The sequence below is a fragment of the Solanum stenotomum genome, chromosome 5, assembly GCF_019186545.1.
Source record: "Solanum stenotomum isolate F172 chromosome 5, ASM1918654v1, whole genome shotgun sequence".
Classification (NCBI taxonomy): Eukaryota; Viridiplantae; Streptophyta; class Magnoliopsida; order Solanales; family Solanaceae; genus Solanum; species Solanum stenotomum.
This window is the reverse complement of record NC_064286.1, coordinates 44,859,645-44,872,791: the sequence shown is the minus strand read 5'-3', so window position 1 is coordinate 44,872,791 and position 13,147 is coordinate 44,859,645. Positions and strand designations below refer to the sequence as shown.

Here is a 13,147-nt window from a genome sequence, read left to right as displayed (position 1 = left end):
AACTTCTAATGTGTACCTCCTGACAAGGGAGCGCACTCACTCAATCTTACAATCTTTTTTTCCCTTTAGCTCATTTTAATTCAATTAACATTTAAGCGTTAGTTATTAACTCTAGGGTGACAATTGAGCGGGTTGGGTTAAATTTGGGTGGGTCAAAATGGGTCAAGACACAATCCAATCCAAATTTGTTTGGGCCAAAATGGGTTGGGTCAAAAAGCGGGTTAGGCAACGGGTCATAACCCAATCTGCTCAATTTTTACTAAGTTTTAATAGCTTTATTTGTTATTTTATAAGCTTTTAGTACCTAATAATTTTTTTTCTTTATTATAACTATATATAACACATAAAATCAAAAAATAAAATAAAAATATTTTGACAAAATTTCTTAAAAATCAATGTAATTACTTATCAACCCAATATTTAATAGGTTGAAATGAGTTAAACTAAAAAATGGGCGAGTCAATAATCAATCCAAATCTAAATGAATTGAATCGTATTGGTAGGATAGAGTTTGGTTTTGCCATCCCTAATTAACCATCAATTTTAACATTATCAAATTTAGCTAAACCGTTTATTTGACCGCCTTGATCATAAGGCTGCGTATCGGTCGGTTCAGTTCGATTTTGAAGTTTATCGGTTTGACTTATTGGTTATCGGTTTGTAGAGATGCTAAACCTTTATAGAACCATTAAGATCTTGGCTTATCAGTTATTGGTTTATCGGTTATTAATCGTTATCGGTTCGGTTATCGGTTTAACCATTAAGATTTAACACAAAAAAACACATTGAAAATCACTTAGAAACAAGGTGACAAACCAAATGAACCATGTACATGAGTTCAGAAGTTCCATCTTGCTCAAAAGCGAACACTTTTACATTGTAAAATAACCAAGAGTTTGAGAAAATCACAAATAAAAGTAGGAAATCAAACGCTAAGTGAAGGACTTTATATTCAAAATGATATAAATATAATTATTTAATTTACTATCGGGTTATCGGTTAACCCGTTAAGAAAAAACCTCAAACCATTAAGAACCGATAATCCGATAACAAAAAAATCAAAATAGTTATCAAAATCGCTAAACCGTTAACCCATTACTGACAAACCGACAAACCAATAACTTAAAATTACAGAAATCCTACATTTTAGTTTACTTATTACCATTATCCCCTATAAGTATCCCCTATAAGTTTTACAAATCTCCAAAATCCCTCATTTTCGTGCATCAGATTAATATATCAGCGCTTATATTATTGTATCTCGCGCATCATATTAATGTATCAACACTTATATTATTGTATCTCGCACATCAAATTAATGTATCAGAGCTATATAAGTGCTGATACATGAGCGAGATACAATAATATAAGCGCTGATACATTAATCTGATGCGCGAGATACAATAATATAAGCGGTGATACACTAATCTGATGCGCGAAAATGAGGAATTTCTGTAATTATAAACTTTTAAGGAAAAAATTGTAATTTTTCCTTAAAAGTATGTGATTTTTGTAATTTGCCCATAACTTTTTTTCGATTTGAGTTATCGATTTCGGTTGGGTTTTAAACAATCCTACTTATACCCACTTTTAAACTTATTACTTTTCCATCCAAAATACTAGGCTGAGTTAAATTGTGTCGACTTAGTGAGTCGAACGCCGACCTCAAAATCCTCCGTTAAAACTTATTATTGTTTTCCCCAATTCTTTACTGGAGAAGTGATAACTGCGCGAGGATTGATTGAATTGTTTCAACTCTGGCTACACAGATTCAGTTGTATAAACTAGACTAGATGGATCCTGAGGTTTTTATTCCTTTTTACACTTTTCTTATGCATCTATTTTATCCTTGAGTTTTTTATTTCTGTATTGACATAGATAGTTTTTTATTTATTTGGGATCTTCAATATCTGTTGATTTTTTTCTTCTTCTTTCAATTTGTTATGGAAATATGAATTTGTAATGAATTTGTTTTTGGGATACCCACATGTCTAATTCTACTAGTTTTGGATTGAGGTGTTGATTGGTATTATGAAGAATTTGAGAGTGGATTCTCTAGTGTTGATATAGTAAACAGTGGTGAAATAAAGATTCCTTTAAGATTTGATAATAACTCAGATGACCAAAAGAAGCCTTTTTTTTTTAATGATGACCATGGTGTTAAGATTTGATAATAACTCAGATGACCAAAAGCAGCCTTTTTTTTAATGATGACCATGGTGTCCGGGCCAACTTTCCCTTGCCTCGATTTATTCCACATGATATTTGTCACCTCCTACTAGTAACATGTACAAGGCAACTATGTTCACCAATGGTAGGATAGATGAGAAGGAATGACTTAGTGTTTTGTCTCCGGTGGGATTTGAACTTGAGATCTCATGGCTCTTTAATGACTTCATTGACCACTAGATCACACCCTTTGGGTGCCCAAAAGCAGCCTTAGGAATGGACATGTTTCAAGTGTTGGACCAAAAGCAGACTCCTTTATTCTATTCTTTGTTCATTAGCTTTTTTTATTTGGGATGGTTAAGGAAACACACTTGATACTTATTTTATAACATGTCCGAGGAATTTGTATCGAAGTGTGTTTTCTAAAATCATTGTAACATCATCTTTCTGTCTAAACTGTTGGTGCATATTTTTGTGCTTGTTGCATTCTAATCTTTGGCATCTCTTGGCACTTCATTGATTGAATTGTGAATTAGTTCTCTAAGTTAATGATGGTTTATTTTACTGGAATCTACACTCTATTCTTGTGGTGATTTGGCTTTGACAAGCATATGTGTGCCTTCTTTGTCGCTGACTATTCAAATTGCTGAGTCTTGTCACTTATTACCTATTGCTGCTCTTATTGTTTCAGCAAAAGAAATTGAAGTTTTTTTTTTCGTGCATCTTTTCTCCTGTTATCTTTAGAACGTATCAACCATATGAATGTGAATTCCATTCAATGCAGTTTGGATTGAGACTACTTTTTTCTCCACTGGCTTCTAATATTGTTGTGCGGACAGCATGGTGAGCTGTTATTTAATTTTGTTTACTGGAACTATCGTTTACGATCATATGAAAACTTGTTTATCAATTAAAAGTATGATTCTTAATTGGGGAAGGTAAGAAAAGATTGCTTATGTAATTGTTGATTTGCTGTTATTATGGGACATTTACAGCTGTTCTGTGGGGGTTGTTTTACCTGTTTATTCCACATTTAAGGCAATTGAGGGAAGAGATGAAAACGAGCAGAGAAAGTGGCTACTGTATTGGGCAGGTTTGTACTGTTGTTTATTTTCTTTGCTTTCTTAATGTTTTTCTTCTTTGAGTATACAACAACAACCGTACGCTATTTACTTTTGCTTAAGATGCAGTCTCTTATCTTTTTTTTTCCCTTTAGTATTTCAAGTTTCTGTGTAAAACAACTACAAATATCCCCTGGTTAGTTAATATATACTTCTTGTTTAGAAGTTGTTGAATTTAGTTACAGGGTGAAAAGAACAAACAATTCAACAAAGAACTGTTTTTAACCAAAAATACAACATAGAACTGTTTATATGTTTTCTGGAGGGATTATGGAGAAGATATATTTAGGCATCTAAATATACTAGAACATTAGAATTTTGTATTTCAAGTCATGGATGATTTTTTTTTTTTTTGATAACCGAGAAATCCGTCTGTGACCCGCCCTTTGGACCAATCACAGCCTTCTAAACTCGGTGGATAATGGGCCCGCTCCTCTACCCTTCTCCACTTAAATACCGGGCAATTCATGGATGATTACTATTACTATTTTAAAGCAACTATTGAATTTTACCTACAAAGAACCTAAAAAACGATAATGATTGCAATGATTCTAACAAACAACATATGTTTGAATTTTGCAATAAGTTGAGAGACTAGAATTTTCATACATGTTAGGTATATATGCTTTCTGTGGGCATTTGTTGAGATTCACTTAGCATACCTGCTCAGATTGTATGTTTGCATTATAATGTTCAGTCTAACTCCTTGATAGTTTCTCTTCATGTACCATTGGGTTACCGAAAAATTCGGTTGCATTTTCTTGGACATTCTTCTTAGAACTGAAAGAATTTCTTTTGCTTGCAGCTTATGGGTCTTTCAGTGTTGTTGAGTTATTCACCGATAAGTTTCTCCATTGGTATAGCTTCTTGCTTAACTCATTGTACTTTTAAACCGTTCTAGTGTTACTGCTAGTTTAATCCTGTTGATGTTTTTTTCCCTTCTAATTTTATCAGGTTTCCACTTTATTACCACATGAAGTTTGCATTTCTTGTTTGGCTTCAACTCCCTACCACTGATGTAAGCTAAAGCAAATTCTCTTTTCCTTGCTTTGCCCCTGCTGTTCTCTATTCATCCTTCTTTGTTATAATTTTGTTTTCTTAAATTCTCCCGTGTAAGGGATTGCACATAATCATACTTTGTTCATTGATTGAATTTCTCACTACTTATAATTTTTATTGGCAAATATCAATGTTTAACACATCGGGGAATGACTCTGCATATGGTAGGACGACTAAAATAGGAGCAGCGGGGTGAATGTCACGACCCGAGACTACTCCCTAGTCGTGACATGATGCTTAAAGCCACAAGTGACCCCAAGCTAACCTTATGGTTTGGTATGACTCCAAGATTAACATAAGAGGAATAAGTGAAGATAATTGAAATACTGAGCGGAAGCTAAAACTGAATAGTCCATTAAGTCGATTAGACAAACATCTATTAAAAACATAGCTGAATCTAAACTAAATGTCTGAAAGCCTCCACTAATATGAGTTGCTAGGACAACCCCTAGCTAACTCCAACTGTCTGAAAACTAAAAGAAACATAACTGAAATGAATTAAGGTAAGGGTCATCCTCAAAGGATGAGGACTCACCAAATACTGCTGCTACGTTGACTGGAATCCATACTAACTGCGACCTGAATGCTGAACGTCTGTGCCTATATTATCAAACAATATAGGCAAAACATATGTGGTCTCTTTGAATGTACTAAGTATGTAGGATAACATGCTGAACTGAAGAGACACACTGATGCATTGACCAAGAAGATAACATAAAATCTGATAATATGTTGTACTGAAATAACTGAATGCTTGGTCATGCAATAACTGATAGATTGACTGTGGGAGGTAATACTAACTGAATATAACCATGTGAATTACCACTTGGAGTTTGATGTATAATCCATATCAAAAGGGCTCAATACACTTTGCCAAGGTATAAAGGTTGATCTGAGCTAAGCTAATGTCTATAAAGACTAAGGAGCCCCCTCAACTGATGGGACACTCCTTAAATCCTCCTACGGTGACATGTAATTTTGGGACTTAATGATTTCTACTAAATTATCCAACGGACGCTGATCGTGAGCATTCATCCCTAACTCCGCTTGGTGCTAAGACTCCCAACGACAAACATGCAATTAACTGATACAGTAATAGTTTGGTAATACTGAAATAATACTGGTTTTTGATGACAACTGAGTAGCTCATGAATCATGATTTAATTATTGATAATACTGAAAGACACTTTATCTGAAAGTATCTAAAATCACGAAACCTGATAATATGCATTCTGAAATTACATAATTCTGAGTCATGAAAATACTTGTATATTGAGGGTTCATGAAATAACATTGAAAACATGGATTTATAGGTAAAATCGTGTAATTTAAAGGCTAATCATGAAGAGGAATGGAATTGCATTGAAAAACCATGAAAATTCTAGAAAAAACCAGGTTGTAGAGAAATCATAAACTTGAAAATGTGAGGTTTCTTTGGAACTCAATGGGTGAAATGAACTCCATTGATCAAATTCCACATACCTGGAATGGACACCTTGACTTGAATTCTTGAATGGAGACTTGAAGCTTTGAAACTCTAGTTCTTGCTTGAGAGGAAACTTGAGAGAGGAAATCTGATTTGGAGAGTTGTGCGTGAAAGAGGAGGGTTTAGATCACTAAATTCCCCTTCATCCCATTTAGAATAGGCTAAAACGACATAGCATAGGGATTAATAGAGGTGGAAAAAACCAAAACGACCCTGACTGAAATTGACTTAGCCAGGGTTCTACGAGGCCATCTATGGTCTGTGGCTCCATCTATGGACTGAGAACCCTGTTCGTAGAAATTAGAGAAAATTTGAGTTTCTAAAGTTTGATTTTAGGAGACCAATCTACGGTCCATAAAACGTTCTACAACCCGTAAACCAGGCTCGTCCTGTTCAGGCTGAATTGCCAAGTTTCTGAACTTGATCTACGATCTGTAAAACAGTTTACGAACCGTAAACTTAACTCGTAGATCTCAGACCACTTTTCCCTGTTTCTGAAGTTGATCTACGACTGCCATCGATGGTACGTAGTACCTTTTAAAGCCTGTAGATGGCGCTCCTAAAACACAGAATTTCTGCAGACTTTGGAATGATTCTGAGTTTCTCCTGATCTGATCTGTGCTAGGAACTTTTGGGGTGTTACAAGGAAGTAATGACATTGGTAGCATTGAGAGTAATTTCGAACTATGTTGCCCGGACTCTTCAAATATATCAATTGGTGCGTGGGGCATCCTCCAAAAGTAGTGCATTTTTGGAGAATCCTGACATGGTTGCGGCAATATTTTTGAGAGCCCGATCAACATAGATTTTGGAATCGCTGTTGGTTGCTAGAGTTACGTAGATTGTTTGAATAACAATGGTATTTGGTTGCATTGGGCATCGGCAATAGTTTAGGAAGCAGTTTTGTTTGTCATAGTTTCTTGGATTTTTGGGGGAACAAATTATTTAGGGTGGGGTTAGACATTATTTCTAAACTTAGAGAATGCCAAACATATATTTACCACTTCTCTATTAATATTAATTACTTAATTATAGGCATATACGCTCTCCGGTCCATTTTAATTGTCGTGCTTACTAATAATAAGTGGTCCAAAATAGTTGTCACGTTAGAAAATAAAGATATAATTGCCCCCAAGGCCTAGCTCAAGTGGCAAAAGGTGGAGGATTTGTGGCTTAGGTCGCAGGTTCAAGCCCCACACCATGCAAAGCGAAGCCCGGTATTTAAGTGGAGAAGGGTAGAGGGGCGGGCCCATTATCCACCGAGTTTAGAAGGCTGTGATTGGTCCAAAGGGCGGGTCACAGACGGATTTCTCGGTTATCAAAAAAAATAAAAAATAAAAAATCAAGATATAATTATTTATTAATTTTCACTTCTACCCTTAATAAAGATGGAGAGAGATTAATATGCTGAAACAGAGTAGTATAAACTGTAGACTACAAGTTTATGCACTCACTTGTAGATTCGTTAATTACGTACTTTATTAAGTAGACCATGTGTAAAGATTTTGTTGATGGATTATGGTGAGTTCAACTAATGGAGCAATATAGGTCTTGATACTCGCTCATGTTTTGAGCCAAATTTTCTTAAAAAGTCTGAGAATTTTTTCATTTGGATACATGTTTGCCCTCTTAAAGCACTAATCATATGTTGCGAATGTTCCAAATCAGTTTTATTGGTTGTTTCCTAATTCTTTCACCACTTTAAATATTTTAACGCAAGGTTTTAGGAAACTTGGTGAGCTTTAAGCAGACACAATGAAATCATGTTTCATCATGGTAGGTCTAAGACAAAAAAAAAAAGGATACAAAATATACATTAAGAAATGTTGATTTTACACAAACGTACATTAAGAAACATATTATTGTATGTCAGAACTTAGTGTCTCTTTTCTTGTTTTACCATTTTGATTTTGATTGTCAATGTTGATTTTGCACAATTTTTGGATGTCTTTCATCAATTGCTGCCTAAATGTATTGCTTTATACTTTCTGCCTATAGATGTATACTGGACTAAATGAATAGTGAAAAGATTTCATGACTACCAGATGTGACAGAACAATTTAAATGGTGAAACATTGAGACTATCTGAATGATATATATTTAAATTTGCTGTTGACAGGGGGCAAGGCAAATGTATATGACTCACCTTCGTCCTTTCCTCTTGAAGCATCAAGCCAGGCTGGACCAAGTAGTTGGATTTTTGTATGGTCAAATGGTAATCATTAAACTTGATCTTCCTATTTCCCCCCTTTTTTTCCTTTCTTTCTTACTTTTTGGCTCTTGTTGGTTTCTTTCCTCTTCTTGTGGGGGCAAGGGGTTGGGAGCTTGTGTCTTCGAGTTAGACGTTAGAGGAAGGAATTACGCTCTTAACTGATTCATGTTTGGTTGATCATGAGCTGTGATGGCATCAGATCTGCACCCTGGTCTGGAGAAGTTTGATATAAAACTTTGGTTTTAGATCTTATAATCAGTATCGATTACCTGGTAGAGTCTTTAATTTTCTTAAGCTAATCACCTGTGCAAGCAGCTATTTTTGCAATGTCATTTGACCTGCACTATTCCTGGCCTTGCAGTCCAAGTTTGTTAGCGTTCATCAAGCTGAAATCAAGTTCGTGAGAGCACTTCTGATGAGGACCTTCGTATCAGGTAGCCAAATAAGTACACGTGGGACTTGCTACTATTTCGGGTGTTAGATATGCATCGTTCCTTTCATGTATCACCTGTTGCTTAATTAATTACTATATACTTCAATCACTAATGTCCTTTAGGTTAAGTATACAAAAAAATAAGTTTGTGGTGTTCATTTACATATTTATGTGCTTACCAGTTTTCTTTTTCTTCTTATCAGCAAACCAGTTTGCTTCAGGTTTTATTCACCCTGAGCGAAGGCACGTGAGTGGTGCAATTGAAGGACGAAGACAGCAATTTGACACTTCTGATTCTGACGATGAAGAGTGATCCTTAACACAAGAACCACTTGATCATTGCAATGGTTTCCTTAGATAATAGATCTATTCTGCATAGCGAGTCTCACAGTATGAATTTTTAGGGTTCTTGCGATTTCCCAAATTAATTTTCCGGTGATTTTGTACATAGTTGTTTCCCCTTTGTTCAAGATCCATTAGATTAGTTGTTCATTTGCTGCTAGGATTTTTTCACCCTTCATTCTCTAGGTTGAAATAATTACTACCAAGTAGTATACTAGCAAGTAGCAAACGGTTTTATTTGTACATGTTACTGTGTAGATATTTGCTTCTAATTCTTCTTTTTTTATTGTCACTAAATACTATAAGAAATATGACACAATGATCATAAACTTTATGTTGATAAAAGGTTTAGAACTGCTACAGCTACTTATGTCATCAAAATTGATTTGGACGTTTTATTTGACAATTTTTCTCATACCGAATACTTTTGCTTTTTATTGTCTTATCATAGAGGGGTAATACCTAAATGTCTTTTAATTTGTCTTTAGTTCAAATATATGATCTTTAACTTTGAGTGTGTAAAGTAAACATTTACACTCGTATAAAGTTGAACAAATAGACAAATGTGTTCTACGTGTCATTCTACATGACAATTAGAGTCCTTCATGGTGTTTTATATGTATTATGTCACGTAAGATTCATGTGTTTACTTATTCAACTTTATACAAGTTCAAGTGTTTATTTGTTTACATCCAAAGTTGAAGCGACATAAATGTAAACTGAGGCCAAGTTAAACACATATTTATGTATTATACTTATCATAGAAGGTTTTTTTTTTTTTTTTTGAGAAATAAGAACAAAAATATCTTTATTCACCATTTAGGTCCTTTATTGTTCGATTATATCAAAGCTTTGAGAGGGGGCCATTCGAAAATACTCTGCGTTTTTATGGTGGTATGTCCACTTGCATTTTTAATATGTTCACGTGAACCCAAAAGTCAGATATTATTGAGAAGATTTTTAAAAAAATAAATAAATTGCAAGATTGCATTTTAAAATATTTTGATTTAATAAATGATCATCAAAACTTATATGCCTATTTAAATAGCGGAAAAGGGCCTAAAATACCCTTAAACTATTGGAAATGGTACAAAACTACCCTCCATCCACCTATTGGCTCCCAAATACCCCTAACATCCACATATTGACTCCCAAATACCCCTACATCCACCTATTGGCTCCCAAATATCCTTTCATCAACCTTTGGGTCTAATATTGACCACTTTTGTAGCGGATTATCATTTAAATAATTTTTTTAAATACATGGCGACTATTTATTGACTACAATTTAATTACTTAAATTAATTTACAAACTCATCCATTATACTCGATCCAAATTGAGTACACTTGACTCAAGTTAATTATACCTGACTCAAATTACATTTACTCCACCGATTAAAACAAATACACCCTTTATTCCCAACATTTCACTTCCTCTTTCAACCTTACTTCCCCAATATATTCGCTTGCAATCTCAAAAAACACTACCTAAATACACTCATGTATCACCATAAAAAAATATGAGTGTTTTGGTAATTTCTTATGGTGATACATGTGTGTATTTAAGTATTATTTTTCGAGATTGTAGACGAATATATTGGGGAAGAAGGTTGATAGATGAAGTGAAATGTTGAAAATGAAGGGTGTATTTATTTTAATCGGTGAATAAATATAATTTGGGACGCATGTAATTAATTAATTTGGGCCAGGTGTGATTAATTTGGGTCATGTTTAATTAATAATGAGTGATTTTGTAAATTAATTTAAGTAATTAAATTGTACATCTCCAATATTTGGTCGCCACGTATTTCAAAAAAATATTTAAATGATAATCCATATAAAAGTGGTCAATATTGGACCCAAAGATAGATGACAGGGGTATTTGGGAGCCAATAGGTGTATGACAGGGGTATTTGGAAGTCAATAGGTGGATGGAGGGTAATTTTGTACCATTTCTAATAGTTTAAGGGTATTTTAGGCCCTTTTCCGTTTAAATTGTGATAATATTTTTCTTTGTCTAAGATCGAGAGGTATCAGTTTTCTTATATGCTCGCAAAAGAAGCCACTAGCACCATTATTCCTTTATTTTGATGGAGTATTTATAAAACTTATCAAATTTGGTTGTATGATAATATGTGTCTAATAACTTTTCATACAATTTCGATGATAAAAATTAGCTTCACATTTTGAAAGACTATTTGAAGAATGAATAACGTTATACAATTTTACCACAATAATAGTAATTATTAGTATTAATATACTATTTTTTTCTTTCCATACTCTTATTTATACATTTAACCACTTCTATCTTTTCCGACATACAGTAAAACCTCTCTAAATTAATATAGGCAGGACCATAAAATATTATTATTTTGTAGAGGTATTATTTAGTCGAATTTAAAGAGTGTTTCAACACCGGAAAAATTGTTTAGAGATGAAATCTCAAAGAATTTGAAAGAACCCACTTGTGAAAGCGTCATTCATGAACTTGAGGTCATGATTCCTGATCTCGGTTACCGCAATAAAATGGACGTTAATAACCTATTAGATGAGTGAAAATGATACATGTTTAGAGTTCCAAAGCTTAGAACAAATTGTAGATATTATTGGAAAAATAATGTTGATGATAAAGTTGAAGATGATACAATACCTTTGAAAACAATTACGCGTAAGGAAACACTTATCACATCTAGAACTCTTCACAATTTTATGGTGCAATTAGAAAAGACAACATCGAAACTTTTGAATGCAATAAGAAAAGTTAGAGATTAGCTTCAACTAGATTTAAATTTTAACAAAAAATAAAACATAATAAAATCATGATTCACTAAATTGTTTAGATATATCTATACTTTTAAAGAATTATTAATTTATAATATTAATGGAACCATATATTTATAGAGGGGTCTTCTGAAAATATATTATCTTATTATCTTATCGAAATGAGTGATTTTTTCCATTGGCCCAAGTCAGAACATGAGAAAATTATTACCTAGAGAGATTATTAATTAATTGAGTATTAATTTAATGAGGTTTTACTGTAGTATGCGCTATTACAGAATAGGGTAGATTTCATGACTTTTCATCCAAAATCTGTTATTTTACCTTAGTCATAATTTCTACTATATTAGAAGTGCCAGTTTAAGCAGTAGGATCGACATGTCTGCTTCCCGTAATTTAATTTATTTTTAGGGCAATTATGTCAATTTAGCTACTTGTAATTTAATGACAGATTTAGGTGTCATTAAAAGCAACCCTTTCTATTCTTACTTTGGGACACGTGTTAAAATGGCTTCAATTTCCATTCTAGACTAGATTCATTACTCAATGCTCTGTTATTTCTTCCCTATCCTCTCACACTAGCATATTCCAGTATTCTCTATAGCAATTTTTAAGTACTTTTTCTATTACCCTTTTATGTTTCTCTCCAATTTTTTTATTTTCTCTTCATTGTTTTTTCTTACGTTTGATTGTGTGGTTTTGATAGAAGGTGGATTCAGATGCGTGATGTTTAAACTAGATGAGATATGGGTACATCTAATCCTTTCATAGCCATTCTCTCTAATATTCCTCAAATTTTGAAGTCTAAATTTATTTTGAAAGTTTATATTCTATTCCATTCTTTGCATGTAATTCGTAGGAAGATAAATTATGTACTATTTGCTGCATAAGGCTCTAAATCCTTTGTTTACGGCTTCCCAACAAGATAGCACTTGTACGATCTCCCTTCTATAAAATAGGAGGTTCTCACCGACAAAGCACAATTAAACCATAACTGGAAGAGAAGGACTTCTAATGGTATATTAGGTACAGGTCTTTCTGCCTTTATTATGGTTAGTTTATTTTTTTGATTAAAATTTATATGATTGTCTAAGCCAATTTGCTAATTCTCAGTGCTCTGTTTCAGGTTTCAGTTTGGATTGTTACGACTACATATTCTTCTTGCTTACAGACTTTCTATAAGTGTTTTTGTTCTACTTGCTTGGATTATTGTGTCTTAGCTTCTTGGATTTGTTTCTTTCTTTATTGACTGATTTTTCTAATAAAAATTCGTTAATTTTTCCTTGATGGTTTATGATAATAATTTGTGTTAAGATAAAGTTTATTCAAGGACAATTAGTGTAATTAGTGTGATGAACTAAGTCGGTTAAGTTTGTTATTCATTTTATTCCTTGCTAATGAGTTAGTTATTTTTGTTGTTAGTTAGTTAGATTCTAGAACTTTCTTATTGTTGAGTCTGTATAAATACACTACATCTTCATGAAATGAAGTTCAGTTTTCATTTTCCCAAATCACAGTATTCTTCATTTCTCTTCAAAGCTTCA

The 13,147-nt window shown here is 33.4% G+C and overlaps 1 protein-coding gene across 1 annotated transcript; it reads left to right on the top strand.

The window, feature by feature from the left end:
- Positions 1-1,597: 1,597 nt before the first annotated feature.
- Positions 1,598-9,039, top strand: LOC125865030 (HVA22-like protein k). The gene is made up of 8 exons (XM_049545182.1): positions 1,598-1,805; positions 2,954-3,012; positions 3,165-3,262; positions 4,096-4,147; positions 4,245-4,308; positions 7,955-8,050; positions 8,409-8,481; positions 8,684-9,039. Exons 1-8 carry the CDS (start codon positions 1,794-1,796, stop codon positions 8,791-8,793), a joined length of 564 nt encoding a protein of 187 aa, XP_049401139.1. The 5' UTR covers positions 1,598-1,793; the 3' UTR covers positions 8,794-9,039.
- Positions 9,040-13,147: the final 4,108 nt, after the last annotated feature.

Excerpts from the sequence above, each read along its gene's own strand:
- LOC125865030 (XM_049545182.1), top strand. Across the intron at positions 3,013-3,164 it reads ATTGTTGTGCGGACAGCATG|CTGTTCTGTGGGGGTTGTTT; the intron begins GTGAGCTGTTAT and ends GGACATTTACAG. Across the intron at positions 8,051-8,408 it reads GATTTTTGTATGGTCAAATG|TCCAAGTTTGTTAGCGTTCA; the intron begins GTAATCATTAAA and ends CTGGCCTTGCAG.